We start from the raw sequence: 16,198 nt of genomic DNA, 5'->3' as shown, positions 1-16,198 counted from the left end.
AAAGACTCATAGTTAGACCACAAGAAATCCTTAAACTTTTTACTAAAATTGGGATAACATAAGTGTAAATTCAAGATAATATAAAAACGACACGATTTCATGCATTTTTCATACAACCAAATATTCTTTAATGGTTGGAAACAACATCAAACAAAAACGATAATAAATGAGTTCAACAGAAGGACGAAAACTCAGATAGTCTCTTTACAATTTCAGTCTACGAGTGTAATTTATCATCAATGTGCATATATGTGGTTAAATTTAATTTAATGTGTTATACTCCGTTAAATTCTCTTCATGGGGATGTTTTCCTGCCTTTTGTCAACCTTCACATTGAAGAATTTGCAATTATCTCTCTAAACGATATGCTACATTTTTTGTCATGTAATTTGCAATTCTTCCACTTTTGGTCATGTTACGGTTAATTTTAAATTATAATAATGTAACTTGTATATATTTTTTCATTTATGGTACGCACTTTAACTTGTATGTTATTTTCATTTTTGCTCATTTTTTACTAGCACACACGATGAATTCTGATAAAAAATGATCAAAAATGAAAAAAAAAAATATATACAAGTTATAGGAGTAAAAATGAACAGACCAAAAATGGAAAAAAAAATGCAAGTTAAATAACTAAAAATATAAATTCATTGTTAACACGATCAAAAATGAAAAAAATTACAAGACCAAAAAGTAATGCTGCTTTTGATTAATGTAATCAGTTGTGAGTCATCCATGACATGATAAAGATACACAATAATAGATCGCAATACGAAACAATAGTGCTTTAATTGATATTCGGAAAAAAACATTCATTTTCTTTATTAAATCTTGTTTTTTTAATACAATGACATATTTTAAAAAAGGTAGTACAATAAATTGTAGATAAATTTTATAAACAAAATTAATTGATATTAAATATTATCTATAACAAGTAATAAATTAAATTTAAAAGCTTACCCTACAATAATATTATATTATGATTATTGTAAAATTATTAAAGTAAATTAATCATGATATTAACCAGTTCAACCTCACAAAAATAGCTTCATTTAATCAAAATCGAATAATAGGATGAAAATCACTAATTTCTTTTACTAAGACACTGCTAATTATTGTAAAAACCATAATTTAATTATTGTAAAAATTATAAAGTAAATTATTTTCTTTTATAAGACACTGCCAATTAAATTTTTCCCCTAATTTCTTAGAGGATGAAAGTCAAAACTTCCTTTACTCATAGGGTTCTTTTTGAGTCCGAGGGCAAAAAAAAAAAAAAAAAATTTATATGATTTGGATTTTATTTCCTTTGCTCGCATCATTGCATGCATTGTGCGAGCTGTCTCTCTTGGCTGTCTTCTCTACTCTAAATTTAAGCGATTTTCTGGTGTTTTCTGCCTTTCGAAACTACTCTATATCGGTGCAACTCGTGCGACTGTCACGTGTAGACGTCCCTCGACTAATTTCATCCATCCGTCCTACCAACTTCTTTAATTGCTCAATACATGCAGACAAATTCATACAGATCCCTACTCTAACCCTGAGGTTCTTGTGTGTATTTAGCATTTATATATAAAGGGGTGTGTGTTTTAGGCAAGGAATTGCAGAGAAAATGGTGATAATTGATTTGAGGCAAGTGATGGCTGCAATCCTTACATTTTCCATGTTCATAATGCTGGGAAACATGATCAAGAGGGACCATATTGATCCATTTTTTGTAAGTTCAAAAAACCTTTCCTAATCTGTTGTATCGATTAACTAATACAATACAGCTTATTATTGAAGTATAAAAGAATTTAAAACGATAATTTGGGCGTGGATTTTATTTTCAAAGCAGTTGAAGATCAACTGATGAGCGTATGTAGTGGTAAATCAGTTGATTTATTGAAAAATAGTTTTAAGTTTGTATCACTTTGCATGCTTCACATAAAAGGAAAAAAATTAGTATATAGTTTAGAGTTAATTTTTGGGGGCACTTTTTTCTTAATCATCAAGGTTATCATGCTTGATTTTTTTTTCTTTTTTCTTTTAGTTGAGACATGAAAATTTTATTTGGTGTCTCCTACTTTGAAGTGATCTATGTATGAAATGTAAATCTTTTACTATTTTCAGAATTTTTTAACCCACATTTCATAGAAAAAATTTATGCCATTTTTTTTTCCATAAATTTCCAAATAATTATTAGAGCAGAAGAGATAGATAAAATTTCAACAATTGTAACTGCAATATAATTATGGATTTAAAAAGTTTAAATTGTTTAATGAAGGAAACCGCGCAAGAATCGCCCACAGTCGCTGAAAATGAGTTCAAAGTTTCGAAAACCGGTGAGGTTATTCTGGTTGAAGAGAGTTACGGCCCTTGGCAGGAACGTTACAAACCCACCAAACGTTGTTGGAAACCAACATTCAGTAAGTAATTTGGTTTCCAGATATAAATATATTTTATTAGAAATCCAATTGTGTGTAGAATCTCAATTTTTAATAAGATTTATTATTAATATTTTTTACTAACTTGTTTGTTATGCAGAAGGAAAAGATCAGTCAAATGGTTACATCCTTTTCTCATTGACTCATGGCCCTGAATTTCATGCTTCTCAGGTTTTATTAAATTTTAGGGTTAATTATATCTATCTCTTCTAAAGTTTGTCATATTAACAAAATCACCCAATTATATTTAAGTATTGCTTATATACCTCTCTTAAGGTTTGTGAAAAATAACAATTAAATCCAATAACTTCTAAAACATTGTATTTGTTGTATCTCAGGTAGCAAATGCCGTGGAAGTAGCAAGGCGTCTTGGTGCAACACTTGCACTTCCTGATATAAAAGGAACCAAATCTGCAGGAAAAAAGTAAGTCTCATCATAAAAAATCTTCTAGTCATAACTTTGATCAAAGTACGAAATACTAGGAAAAATTCCAAAAATCATCGATTAAATTGGTCTAGATGAGGTTTTTATAATCTAATTCGCCAAAAATATATATCTCCCTATAATATATTATGACCAAAATTTGACCAAATTATAACTAGGCCATCTTATAAATCCAATTTAGCTATTTTCCATAAATAGCTCTTTCGTGCTAATTTACAAAATTCTACCGCCACTTGAGGCGCATTTCAAGTTTTGTTTTTGTAATATACACAATTTATACAACTTTTTTCCAGGTCTTTCGGAGACATCTACGATGTCAACAACTTCGTTACAACCTTGAAGGGAGTAGTCCGAGTTGACGAGGATCCACCGATTGAACTATCCAACTCGAGGCTCCCCATCATGAGGATCCCTGAAAGAGTTTCCGAGGGTTTCATCAGCTCAGAAATCGAGCCCGTTTTTCGTGCCAAAAAAAACTTGAGGATTGTCACTCGCTTCAATTCTTCAACGATGATAGAGGCAAAAGAAAACAAGTTAGCAAGTACACACCAATGCCCGGCTATGTTTGAAAGCCTTAAACTTCAGCCTGAGTTGCAAGGACTTGTCGATTCGATGGTGGGAGCAATGCGAAGCCTGAGCCAGAAATCTAAAGGACGTTTTGTCGCTGTCGACTTAAGGTCTGAAATGTTGCAGAAAAAGAGCTGTCAGGAGTCTGATGCATGGAGTAAACGGTGCTACGACGAGGAGGAGATGGCGGAGTTCTTGACGAGGATTGGGTTTAAAGAACAGGCAACTGTGTATTTAACTCAGACAGGATGGCAGGGTGGTGGTCTCAAAAAATTCAGGAATGCTTTTCCCAACACTTTCACTAAGGTCTGGTAACATTAGATAATTAAACTTCATAATATCTTTAAAAAAAATTTGAAGACATTTTGATCTCATTTTCAAAACCACAAAATAAACCTCTAATCTTGACTATTAATACTTTGCCATATCAGGATGTAATAATGCCGGCTTATGGAAAGGCGAAGTTCTTAAACTCAGAAATTCCTGATTACGAAAGATTAATTGACTACTTCATATGCGTGCAAGGAGACGTGTTCGTTCCATCAGTCATCGGCAGGTTCTATTCCAGCGTCTTGGGGCAAAGGATTGCTTTCGGCAGGACACAAGTATTCGTTCCGACCAAGAGAGGTGGTGCCTCTAATGACTCTGTTGTTGATCACATATCCCTCTATATACAAAAGAAAAACCATGATGCGCACTCATGTTTTTGTTAAAATTAAGGATTATGCATCGCTGTTTGTTGTGGTGTGTCTACCTATGAATAAGAGATCCTGGCAGCTTTATAAAGAGTTGTTGTAACTTTGCTTTGTAAACTCGCTCGCAGCTCATAAAGTGTAGCGACTATGCGTTGTACGTAATTGTCTTCGAATATCTACAGATGTTTTTTGTGTCGTTGTTCTTTAATTTATGCCATATAACATGAGAATAATATTTTAAATTCTTAATTTGTTTAGGACTTGAAAATCAATCAAGCAAGATGCGGAATTAAGAAATAATAACGATTTATTAAAAACAAGTGTTTTTTCTTGGTACAAAAAAAATAAGATGTTTTTTGTGTTGTTCTTTAATTTTATGTTTTACATATTTTAGATACAAAAATAATCAGAGTACGAGTGCGGAAAATGATTTTTTTTTTTTTTTTAAACATATGGTCCAGTCGACAATTATAATTTTTGGTCATCCAAAAATGTAAATCTTCTTTTAGTTGTAAATCAAGATTCGAATATATGCTTTTTTTAATATTAATATACTATAATATTTGAAAAAATAGTGTCCTTTTGTAGTTTCAATTATTTATAAAATTTAGCAAGTCTCCGAATATAATTGTGATCTTTTGATTCTTTAAGTTTGTGTTTTAGTTCTTTGAATATTTTTTTAAAAAAATTATCTTGTTGCGCGGCCACGGCATAACTATGATGCCGGTACGTTGTAGATAATACATTGTACCAAGAAATTAATTATCTGTAATTTTAAATAAATTTAAATTTTTACAAATCAAAGAGAGGCCAACTTATTCGATGATATGTCACTTGATGATGTTCCAATTGTTAAATTCAATTACATGTAAATAATCAGAACTGGAAAAAAAATAGTTATGAATACTCCCATAACCCCAATTTTCAATAATGCAAGTCAAGTCTTTGATTTAAATTTCTATAGTGTGGACATATATATTGTTTTTTTAATTAGTTTTTTAAATTGTTTTACAATTTCAATAATTTAATCAAAGGCTGAGTTTTCAATAAAAAGGACTGATTTTCCAAGTTTTTGGGTTGAAAAGTATGCCCCGCGTGAGAAAATATATATAGTCTCATCTTTTCTTTTTCAAGAGATAAAAAATCAACTCTAATAATGTCGAAATTAAATATCTTCTGTGATATTTGTGGTATTGTCTTCTTTTAGGCAATTGTCATTCAAGACTCTGAGTCAACCGTGGAAGTCATGAGCCATGCCCAGTAGACACTCCAAGCAAATTAAAGATATGATTAGAATCTATAAGTACACACAATTCGATAATAATAATAACAATACATGATCATCATAAACTAGAAAAGAGTATAAATGAAGGTGATTTCGAAACATTTATTAACGAGGTTGTCATTTTATCACAAATAAACCATAGAAACATTGTCAAGCTGTTGGGATGTTGCCTAGAGACTAAAGTTCCACTTCTGGTGTACGAGTTCATCCCCAATGGCACACTATTTCAGCATATCCATGATCCTACTGATGAATTCCCGTTGACATGGGAGATGCGTATACGCATCGCCACAGATGTAGCTAACTCTCTATCTTACTTACACTCGGCCACATCAGTTTCTATATATCACCGGGATATCAAGTCTCAGAACATTCTCTTGGATGAAAAATATCGGGCAAAAGTTTCCGACTTTGGAACATCAAGATCAGTTTCCATTGACCAAACTCATTTAACCACCAGAGTTCTGGGCACTTTTGGTTACCTGGATCCAGAGTACATCAGATCGAGCCATTTCACCGAGAAAAGTGATGTTTACAGTTTTGGTGTCGTCATGGTTGAGCTTTTGACTGGGGAGAAGGCAGTCTCAACGGTTAGAGCAGAAGAAGGAAAGAGTTTAGCCATACATTTCTTGCAGTCAATGGAGGAAGACAACTTGTTCGACATTCTTGATCCTCTGGTGCTCAAAGAAGGCCCAAAAGTAGAAATCGTGGCCATCGCAAAACTTGCGAGAAGGTGCCTGCACTTGAATGGAAAGAAAAGGCCAACGATGATGGAAGTAGCAGTTGAGTTGGAAGGAATTAAGATTTCGAAAGCTTTTCGGCATGAAGATCACGAGGAAGATGAAGCACTCCATTCAATTGATGCATGTTCCTCCTTCAATTCCACCACATCATCAGCCCATATTCATCCTATCTTCATGGACCAACCATAAAGAGTTTATTTATTGCATATGTCTTAAATTAAGTTCTTGAGAGTTTAAAATATGTCACAGCTAAGTGCACACTCGGTGTATGTCTCTAATATGTATCATTCGTTTTAGATCCATAAAGAATAGAGTTAAATGTCAAATGCATAAAGTATAGTGTATATAAACGCCAATAAACTGTTGATTCCAAAACAAATTTATTGTCTGCTCTAGTAAAATTATGTTTACTGAAAGGAGCATTTCATTTTCTTATATAAATAATTCTTTTGAAACAAATATTCATTCCTCGTAATTTCAATTAGTTAATCATGCAAATCATAGTCTAGTTGAAAAAAGAAATGTAGAGTATTTGAGTTACTAGTGCAATGGAGGATGAGTCCAAATCCAAACGAATGCATGTTTAATTTATTCGGCAGGTGTTCTGCGACAACTATTTGGATGACGGTTATCATGTGCCGTATGCACATAAATGACTTGCATCTGGTCTCCAGCTCGATTCTTATTCGACTGAAGTATCCTCTCTTATTAACCTCTTGCAGTGTTTCCATTTTTCCTCTCAATATTTGCTTGTTATACAGTGAAGATCTTGATATTCCTTTGCGTAATTTGTGATTCTTGGAATCTTATGTGATTCTCTCCCTCTTATTGGCAACATGTTTGAAAAAGTTAGCATACAAAGTTGTGAAGGAGCTGAGACCGACAATGAAGAATTTGTTCGACTTGGGTCGGAAGCTTTATATGCGTTTGTTTATCCAAATTTCATGATCAATAGGTTAGTGATATTGTTCTTTAAGTATCAGGTTTCGGTTTGGATTCCTTTAAAGTTTGACCTGTTTGCTGTGTCTTTTTTAGGTACGGTCCGTGGATGGACACAAATTTCGTGCTACCACTGGGACCTCGGAGATGCAAAGTGGTTTTCGATTATTTTCTAAAAGGTTATCTCAAGGTATAATTTCTTGATGATACGGTTAAAACGATTCTAGGTACGATTGATTCAAACTGATAATTCTACGTAGCATGATTTTGCCACGTTGTTTTCTAACGCTCAGGGCGATAGTGCTTTCATTGAAAAGAGTTTGGAAGACAGGGAAAGAGTACAGGTGTGATAACTAGTTCTTAGCATTTTCAAAAATTATACATTATAAGATTTATGACTGAAAATAATCTTCTTCGTTCTTTATGGTGCGTGCATGTAAATTGTACAAACGTTGCAGTTAGAGGACAATACTCTGAGCGAAGCTGTCCAGAGAGGGCTCGAGTCTCCGGCATATAATGTCGGCCGATATAGTCCAAGCGTGGAGATGGCTATGCATCATTTCCATTGTTTATCGCACGAAAATCTCCGGAAATAATGTTACTATTTTCCATGTTTTTTAGGAATAAACATGGATCAAATGAAAATCATATTTGTCTGCAAACTCAATGTGCTTTTTTTTTTTATGTGTCCACCACCTGTTTGCATTTCTACCAACAAATAAATCGATCCAATGGTTAAACTTACAAGAACTGTTAGTTTTTCTAGTTCTGTGAATGTCATGGGTTCTGGTCACGGCAAAGAAGGAAGGATCCTAGCCACCTTATTTCATAAGATTTACATTTTATTTCCTGCATTAAGTTTTGAAATAAAAGATTATTAATGAGAAAATATACTATCCTAACGAGCCTCCAATTCACAGCAAACAGTACCATAACGCGATCCATGACTCGGGACCATAACGACGACTTGGATTACAGCCTTACAGAAAGCATGCACAAATTTATGACAGAAAATTACAATTGGGGAAAGCTATGTTTGGATTGTTGGTTGCATTGAGCATGTATGTTTCTTGACAACGGTTGGTTTTGGTTCGATCGAAGGATTATTTTATAAATGAATCATTCCACATACATTGAAGACCATAAAGTATAGACAGTAAAATCAGTGACGGAGCCTCACTCCCTCAACTTTTAGTAAAATTCTTTTATGTCAATAAAATATAAAAATATTAATAATGCGATGACAAATAATCACAAGCTATGAATCGATTTACCTATTTTGTTTTTCATTTAACATAGGACTTATTTCGTAAATATAATTTTTACGTAAATTTTTTTGCGGTTAAATCAAAATTTTCGAGGCCAAGTTATTAATATTTTAATGTCTATTAATTGATTTCGATATCACTCGAAATTTTACAATAGCCCCAATTTCAAAAATATGAAAAAAAAAATCTCAAAACATAATTTAGATTGATAAAACATAAACTAACGTTTAGATTTAGATCGATATATTTGAAATTAAAGATTTCAAATTCATAATACCTAATTCATTGGTTTGTTTGAGTAAATCAATTTTAATAAATTTTATGCTATTTTCTAAATCATTTAGTCACTTTTCAAATACTAATCAATATAAAGTTATTTTAAATCATTCTTTCAAATATTTATTTAAATCAAAATTTTTTAAATCCAAATGCAACCAAAGTAAACCAATAGATAGTCCATATCAGTTGTAACTCTAATTTTCATATATATAATTGTATTTTAAAACCAACGAATCCATCCTCGCCAGTCGCCATACGCCCAAAACATTCATATAAAATCGTGAGGCACTGGATGAAATCTTATCAACAATGAATGTACGCACAACGTCCCGAAAATGGCGTACAAGTAATAACAATAAGCGATCCGTTCACTTCAACACATGAAATAAGTCAATCTCCAGACACAAAAACCAGCACTAAACTCAAATCATAAAGTACCTAGACATCTACTGATGTATTTTCAAATTTCACAGTTAGATTATATATAATTACCCAAATAGAAACGATTTCAAGAAAAAAGAGAACATAAAAAACCATTTAGAAACTGTTGTCCAGTTAAGAGAATACTGAAATTTACAAAGAACAAGAAGGCAGGTGCTGGATAGGAGTCTGGAACCTTGTCGTAATGTTAGTCGAACTTTATATAATATTATCGCGCATGCTAGCTATACTGCAAGAAACTAACCTGTGGAGATAAAAACAAAAGAATCAACCTTAAAATGGGATTTTCAAGAGGGTGCTTTCAGAGTAAAGAGAAGCTGCGTACCACCACTGGGAGTTCTTTGTTGATCACTTTTTTTTTTAAAGTATTCAAGGAAATGTTTATCCGGAACAGGAATCAATTTTCCAAGGATAGCAAGAGGCCAGCTGGTATAAAAATATGTCAAAAACACGATCAGCTAACACAAACGCCGTGAAGAAGCTAAGAAATCATATAGAAGGCCTGACTAAAGAGGAAATATTCGTTCATTCTACAGATTTTACGATCCATGACCAGTTTAGGCGACAGAACACCAACCTGACAAAACCAATGCCAATGGAAACAAGCCACAATTCCAAGCTGAGTCGAACTGTCGAAGCAAACTTTTGCAGAAAAAAGATTATGATAACCTGAACAGTAAGAGAGAATACATGAGAAAAGGGATGATAACACAACTTGGTGAAATACGGTTGTTACCACAGCTGCGAGAGAAAAAAATACCTGCAGAACCACTTCAAGGGCAATTATTCCCATGAAGAGATGGTTCTTAGTAAGTCCTTTCCATACATTCATCTCATCTGGCTTTCGAGCATTAAATTCATTGAATATCTACAATTATAAGCATAGAAAAGAATTGTTAGAACGGATACAGGGTTCTCACTAGTAGAAGATGAGTCATACAGAGCCATGAAGAACAATGTCTTTTCGCTAACACTTGTCACCGAACTAATATTCTTTCAACGCTATAAAACAGGACTGATGATATGACTATGGAACTGACGTTAAAAATCAAATCAGGACCATTTTTGTATCTCATAGAGTTACCAACTTAACATTTACTCATCCCAATGAGATTTGCAAACCAATGTTTGCATAAATACCAGACACCATTAGGTTCAAGAGATCGATATATTTTGTAAAACAAAATAAATATTTTATCAGGCAGGTGCTTTTCCATGGAATTTTAGTTCGCCAAATACCACAAGGCACAACACACCAGCGCCTCTCATATTGCCTTCTTTACAAGAAATCAATAAACTAACCTGACAGAGAACAAATGCATTGAATATCAGCGTATTCTTAAGTTTGAAAGCACGGTCATTCGTCTCATGATCCAGATTCAGGATACTTCTTCCCCGGAAGTTGAGGACTAGAAGAACAGTAACTTGGTATAGAGCCTACAAAATAAACAAACAAAATATAATGCTCAAACAAAACTTAACAAGAAGAAGTCTAATTCATCCAGCATCTAAATTTCAATTTTTCATGGTCCACACAAAAGATAATGGTACCTGTATTAACAGATTCCTCCACATGATATTCGTTATTAAAGGTTCCCTGAAACAGAGAATTTCTTAATCAAAATAAAATAATCAATGACCAAATAAGAGAACATGCAATTATCATACCATTTTCTATCAAACACTACTACAAAAGAGTAAAGGTTATGAAACATAAGTGATATGTACAGCAAGTAAAAAACACAAGTGATATGTACAGTGATTAAAAAGAGAAGCCATCACAAACAAAGCGGTACTGCATGGAACAATTATGGAAATGATTAAAATACTTAATTATTTGGCATGTCCTCAGATTGCTATGCAAAATCGGAGGTTGAGTTTATGTTTCGTATCATTTTGGAGACTAGTTAATTATATTCCCCAACCAGATATAGGCGCAATATGGTTGTAAAATAAGGTACCGCTCATTCAAAGTAATGGCGTTATAGTTGGCGAAACTACATTAAATCGCACGACATCAATTGTCAGGAGCGTTTCAGACGAATACATGAATTGATGAACTCTTGAGGGTGTGAGGGAAATAAAAAAACAAATTCCAACTCCCAAATAGCAAAAAAAATTCCTTTTGAAAGATGTTGACAAGCATAGTATCGAAGAAGAAACCATGACAGATATATACCCAGTTTAACTTGTCAAGAGTAAAGATGCTATTACCGCCAGAGGAAAAAAAAAAAACCAAGTAGTATCCCACATTAATCTCTCATCAACGTTTGCTCATAGATAGATAAAAGTATCCTAATCCCTTAGGTTGATATTATGTTCCAGCCCTGAGCTATGAATCGTGTTAAGGGACGATTAACCGGGTATCCTCAAGATCAGCAAGTATAGTTTCCTTTTATAAGCTCCGGCCTTTTCTTCCTACGTTGTTTAATGGAAGTTGATGCTCGTTAAGAGAAAGCCCTTCACTGTGCAGGAAAATTTACTTGAGATAAATTTTGAAAATCCATTTTATTTCAGTCATCCCTATAATAAAGTGGCTTTTAGGGTGGGTGCATATAGTTGGATTGATGAGATTTTAAAAATAATAAATATTGTGATTATTAAAATATTTGAACAGGATGTGGAATATTATTGAATAATTAATAATATTTTTGGGTTGATTGATTATATTTCGGATAAGATGTTAAATTACATTTTTATCTTTTTCAATAATTAATGAATAGAAATAAAATAAAGATATAAAAGGTAATATTGTAATTTTAATTGAATGATTTGATTAATGAATGATAAATTATTGATGATTTTATTGATGTGAAATACGTAATAAATACACAAAAATTGCAACTAAAAATTTGATTGGAAACGCAACCTAAAACTAAAGTAAATATCAAATCTTAAAAGAAAAATAGCTCCCCAAAATACTAGGACTTATCCCATGTTTATAGGGACATGAAATATTGGTAATGATTAATGTTATCTTTTATTACAAAATTAATTAAACAAGTAAACTGCAAATATCATTAATATAAGTTCCATTCTTCTACGTTAACTGTCTATGAGTAAATTGCTGAAATCCTTTCGTGTCAGCAAATCTATGATTATCTTCGCATTGGTTCTGTGCTTTCGCAGCATCAATTAAAATCAAATTTTTTAAGATCCAAATCTAAATTGCACAAGAAACCAAGTTTGCAATCACAAAAATGGAAGCATAGATCTAAAGCTAAATTGTATAAAAGACCAACTTTGCAATCACGGAAATGGTAGCATAAAATTCCTGGCATGCAAAGTCTAACCTTCTACCAACTGGTTTCATATGCATGAGATGATCTGTTGGAGCTTCAGTTGCTAGTGCGAGAGCTCCTAGCGTGTCCATGATAAGATTTACCCAAAGAAGCTGCATAAAAGTTAAGAGATTAGGGTATATAATATTAACTTGAAAACAGTACAAGAACCTTTTACAGTATAGAAAATGGACAGAGAGCACCCGTGCAACAAGTTACTGAAAAGGAGTGAGATTACACACCTGAACAGCATTGAGTGGGACATTACCAGACGAAATTGCAGCCACGACATTGATTGTCAGAGCTGCAACATTGACCGTCAGTTGAAATTGTATAAATTTCTGAATATTGGCATAAACAGATCTACCCCACCTCACAACCTGCAATTGACATAAAAATTAATTTAAACCCCAATTCATGGTACTTGTTTTAATTCTTAACCGCATAACCAGGCATCTTATAAGAAAGAATATTGTTCCCCAACATGAACTTTTCATATCAACATATCCTTGGTTAAAGTCACGAAAGAGCAGGCCTGCAGATAGATGACCTACTGAAATAACCATTTCTGCTATCCATTCATAAGACCTTAGTCCTTCAGATGTCTATTAAAGCCCCAGTCATTCAGTTTGGAATATGGTAAAAAAATGATGATCGATGCTCATTCCAACTGCAGAAAAATACTAGCTGAAAAACAGTTCATCAAACTGAAAAACTTTTTAACGGTGACCAGGAAAATCATGATAACCCTCGAAAAGATTTTTCAACATGACCAAAAGATGTTATTTAATCGTCAAAACAATGAAGTCAATGGAGATAGATAGATAGAAGAGAAAACAGCCTGGTGGTAAATGGAAAAATGCACACCAAGTCACCACATCAGGGCAATTCTGATAAAGATCTGCGTTTTATTTCATCTTATACAAATATACTGAGTGAAATTATCTGCATTGCTTTTAGCTTCAAAAACATACATCAACAGGCTAGCTACAAATTCAATATAATGTGGAAAATCTGCACAAGAACAAAAATTCAAGTACATCTTTGTCCAATAATAAGCACAAACTAACCTTTACAACAGAAGCAAAATTATCATCCAAAATAATGATATATGAACTCTCTTTGGCGACTTCTGTGCCTTGAATACCCATTGCAAGACCAATATCAGCCTACACCATGATACATTTGCAAACTAGATCATATAAACTGAAAGGTGAAAAACAAAGATAATAGAAGTCCTTCCAGAAGAGCAACCCTCACATCTCCATAATATCCCTATCAAGTACCATCTAGGACTACGAAATTTATGAAGCCGCTGCATCCATTAGAAGATAATGTGCCTAAACCCCAGCCAAGCCAGCCTAGTCACTTTCTTATTAGATATTAGATTTCCAGTCTAGTTGTTTCATCTTTTACAAATTTTCTTCATATGGTTCTTCCAGCCAAAACTTTGAGATTGTCAGAGGTAAGCCTCCCCCCTCTGTTACATTTTGATTTTATTATTTATGTAAGGGACGGTTAACTTAAGCCCGACCTAATGAGTTCTGTATAAAAATACTGAGATTCCCCCTACCCAACTCACAAGAAAAAATTTACTCATGCACTAATAACTGAAGAATCATGCCTCATGCAGTGCAGGGGCATCATTAGTGCCATCTCCAGTCACAGCAACAACATGCCCCCTTTTCCTCAATGCTTGCACAAGCAGTAGTTTATCATTCGGAGATGACCTGCCCATCACCTATATGATGTGCAAAAATTTATCAGCACACCACCTCCACAACAATCAGAAGTATTAAATCACCAAAAAATTTAAGATTCAAATGAATTTGCAGCCAGTACCGAAATTTTATCAGCCATTTCTAATCTTTGTGTCTCAGTCAAGTTACGAAAGTCCTTCCCTTCAATAATATTAGGTTCAGAAACATCTTTATTTGACCCTAATATCCCACACTCCAAAGCTATGGCTATAGCAGTTTGAAGATTGTCTCCAGTGACCATGCGTACCTTTAAACAGATCATCAACATTATCACATTAGGTATGCTTCAGATTAGAAACAAGCAAATATAATGTAAAACCAACTTTTCAATATTAAATATACAGGAGCAAAACAAATAGTTGCACAAGGAGCATATCTGTACACGAATGACAAAGCCATGAGTCAACTATTGCAGAAAGCTGTTAACCTATAGCTATGCAGCTCAGGAAAACAAATGTAGTTATAGACTGAAAGTTAATGAGATTCTATAGAGGGTAATGAGATTCTATAGAGGGGATAGATCCAATGGCCACCATTAGCACAAAGACTTGAGGTACATGCTTGACCCTACTTGGAAAAAAAAAAGAACCAATGGTGGCCACTGAATCTACCCCAAGGGTAATGTCCTCAGAGTAGCAAAAACTCGACCATATACCCTCAAGGTCGCAGAACTCAACCATATAACCAACTACATGTGCTGCCACACTGCTAAGAAGCTTTGGACAATGTTAATCAAATGTACTCCGCCTTGAGAAATCATTCTCAAGTATATGAATTAATGTTTAAATTTGGAGAAAGAAATCTGCCAAGGTGAGAATATTGTCACCGAGCAATTTAATTCATCGAAATTTCGTTGACAAGATTTAGATTTTTTAGGTGACTACTAGTGGAAATCTCTGGAGGATTGTGACCATTATAAGAGAACAGTGGAAGGCGGCCATAATTTAAAATTCCTTATTGGCCTTGACGCTGAATTTGATGAGGTTAAAGACAAGATAATAAGCAGACAACCACTCCCTTCTATTGGAGAAGTTTTTCTGGGGGTTCGTCGCAAGGAGAGCCACCACCTTACCATGCTTGGCAAAAACTCTGGCAGTACGGCTGAAAACTCCGCCCTCTCTGTCAGCATTGATGGTGGTTGAAACACTCCTAAAAGACCTAACGTAAAGCCCCGCATTTGATAAACCAGCGAATTGGAAGGGCTCAAGTAAAGACTGATTCAATCTTTCTCCTGCTGCACATGAAGCCGACACTATTCCCTTTAACAAAGGACAGATAGATAATCTTCTGAAACTACTGAAATCTGGATTGTCGGGTGCTTCTAAAACTTTTCTTGCTCAAACAAGTAGTTAATCAAATGTCTTAACTTATCATTTTCCGCTTTATTCAACTTCTGGGATTGTTGATTCAAGAACTTCTGATCTTATGACAAGTTTTTCTAAATCATTTCATACTCAAGAATCATAACCCTTATTCGAGCCATGAAAATTTCGTATATCAGATGGTTCATGTTCTTTTATATTCAGCTAAGGATGTCTGGCTAGCTACATTGATGTCCAATAGAGCCAAAAGAGTATAAAAAGCTATGACACCGATAAAGAATTGAGTTCCTGGAGTAACGAAAGAGAGAGAACAAAAAACATCCCACCACTCTTTCCATGATAAAAATAGGATAGTTGATCCTAAATGGAGGAAAAGGGTTGTGTTTATTTCCTGGAGAAATTTACATACCTTAACACCGGCGTTAGTGCATAACTGAACCGCATCTCTCACCTCTGGTCGACAAGGATCCTAAATCAAACATGAGAAAACTGTCATTAACACGAGCTTTTACAATGAAAACAGGTGATGAGATAATTGATCTCTCAAGTAGAAAAGGAGAAGAATATGAGGGAGTTGTATAATTGAATGCATTACACAAGTGCTTTTTATATAGGATTTATTGATGTAAAGTTTAATAGTGAGATTGCAGAGGAATACAATAAAGAAAAAAAGATTGGCATGATTCAGGAAAATAAGTAAATGAAATGGAAAAAAGAAGTATCAAGGCTACACTTCCATAGATA

The 16,198-nt window shown here is 33.8% G+C and overlaps 4 protein-coding genes across 7 annotated transcripts in view; 3 read left to right on the top strand and 1 right to left on the bottom strand.

Annotated features, from left to right (window-relative positions):
• The first annotated feature begins 1,516 nt into the window (after window positions 1-1,516).
• On the top strand, window positions 1,517-4,356 carry LOC140961477 (protein MANNAN SYNTHESIS-RELATED 1-like). The gene is made up of 6 exons (XM_073420028.1): window positions 1,517-1,720; window positions 2,270-2,411; window positions 2,530-2,600; window positions 2,768-2,853; window positions 3,168-3,747; window positions 3,873-4,356. Exons 1-6 carry the CDS (start codon window positions 1,616-1,618, stop codon window positions 4,152-4,154), a joined length of 1,266 nt encoding a protein of 421 aa, XP_073276129.1. The 5' UTR covers window positions 1,517-1,615; the 3' UTR covers window positions 4,155-4,356.
• Window positions 4,357-5,389: 1,033 nt separating this feature from the next.
• LOC140958328 (wall-associated receptor kinase-like 1) lies at window positions 5,390-6,528 on the top strand. The gene is made up of 2 exons (XM_073415747.1): window positions 5,390-5,396; window positions 5,491-6,528. The coding sequence occupies exons 1-2, from the start codon at window positions 5,390-5,392 to the stop codon at window positions 6,351-6,353; spliced, it is 870 nt and encodes a 289-aa protein (XP_073271848.1). The 3' UTR covers window positions 6,354-6,528.
• Window positions 6,529-6,774: 246 nt separating this feature from the next.
• LOC140961470 (choline monooxygenase, chloroplastic-like) lies at window positions 6,775-7,803 on the top strand. The gene is made up of 5 exons (XM_073420015.1): window positions 6,775-6,859; window positions 7,027-7,119; window positions 7,200-7,293; window positions 7,397-7,447; window positions 7,562-7,803. The coding sequence occupies exons 1-5, from the start codon at window positions 6,786-6,788 to the stop codon at window positions 7,697-7,699; spliced, it is 450 nt and encodes a 149-aa protein (XP_073276116.1). The 5' UTR covers window positions 6,775-6,785; the 3' UTR covers window positions 7,700-7,803.
• A 1,197-nt stretch (window positions 7,804-9,000) lies between these two features.
• Window positions 9,001-16,198, bottom strand: part of LOC140971519 (calcium-transporting ATPase 10, plasma membrane-type) — a 29,367-nt gene continuing 22,169 nt past the window's right edge. For all 4 annotated transcript variants that reach the window (XM_073433817.1, XM_073433816.1, XM_073433818.1 and 1 more), the window contains 12 exons: window positions 15,864-15,923; window positions 14,215-14,379; window positions 13,997-14,113; window positions 13,443-13,541; window positions 12,615-12,752; window positions 12,385-12,485; window positions 10,643-10,688; window positions 10,394-10,528; window positions 9,852-9,959; window positions 9,669-9,760; window positions 9,417-9,517; window positions 9,001-9,335 (listed from right to left, as the gene is read on the bottom strand). In XM_073433817.1, coding sequence (XP_073289918.1) covers window positions 9,331-9,335; window positions 9,417-9,517; window positions 9,669-9,760; window positions 9,852-9,959; window positions 10,394-10,528; window positions 10,643-10,688; window positions 12,385-12,485; window positions 12,615-12,752; window positions 13,443-13,541; window positions 13,997-14,113; window positions 14,215-14,379; window positions 15,864-15,923 — 1,167 coding nt within the window. In that variant the 3' untranslated portion in view covers window positions 9,001-9,330. The remainder of the gene's footprint in view (window positions 9,336-9,416; window positions 9,518-9,668; window positions 9,761-9,851; window positions 9,960-10,393; window positions 10,529-10,642; window positions 10,689-12,384; window positions 12,486-12,614; window positions 12,753-13,442; window positions 13,542-13,996; window positions 14,114-14,214; window positions 14,380-15,863; window positions 15,924-16,198) is intronic.

Source organism: Primulina huaijiensis, chromosome 2 (genome assembly GCF_012295235.1).
Source record: "Primulina huaijiensis isolate GDHJ02 chromosome 2, ASM1229523v2, whole genome shotgun sequence".
Classification (NCBI taxonomy): domain Eukaryota; kingdom Viridiplantae; phylum Streptophyta; class Magnoliopsida; order Lamiales; family Gesneriaceae; genus Primulina; species Primulina huaijiensis.
This window is presented reverse-complemented; position numbering and strand designations above follow the sequence as displayed.

Excerpts from the sequence above, each read along its gene's own strand:
- LOC140961477 (XM_073420028.1), top strand. The coding sequence starts at position 1,616 with ATGGTGATAATTGATTTGAGGCAAGTGATGGCTGCAATCCTTACATTT. Across the intron at positions 2,854-3,167 it reads ACCAAATCTGCAGGAAAAAA|GTCTTTCGGAGACATCTACG; the intron begins GTAAGTCTCATC and ends ACTTTTTTCCAG. Across the intron at positions 3,748-3,872 it reads TTCCCAACACTTTCACTAAG|GATGTAATAATGCCGGCTTA; the intron begins GTCTGGTAACAT and ends TTGCCATATCAG.
- LOC140961470 (XM_073420015.1), top strand. The coding sequence starts at position 6,786 with ATGACGGTTATCATGTGCCGTATGCACATAAATGACTTGCATCTGGTC. Across the intron at positions 6,860-7,026 it reads TCGATTCTTATTCGACTGAA|TTGTGAAGGAGCTGAGACCG; the intron begins GTATCCTCTCTT and ends TAGCATACAAAG. Across the intron at positions 7,120-7,199 it reads CCAAATTTCATGATCAATAG|GTACGGTCCGTGGATGGACA; the intron begins GTTAGTGATATT and ends TGTCTTTTTTAG.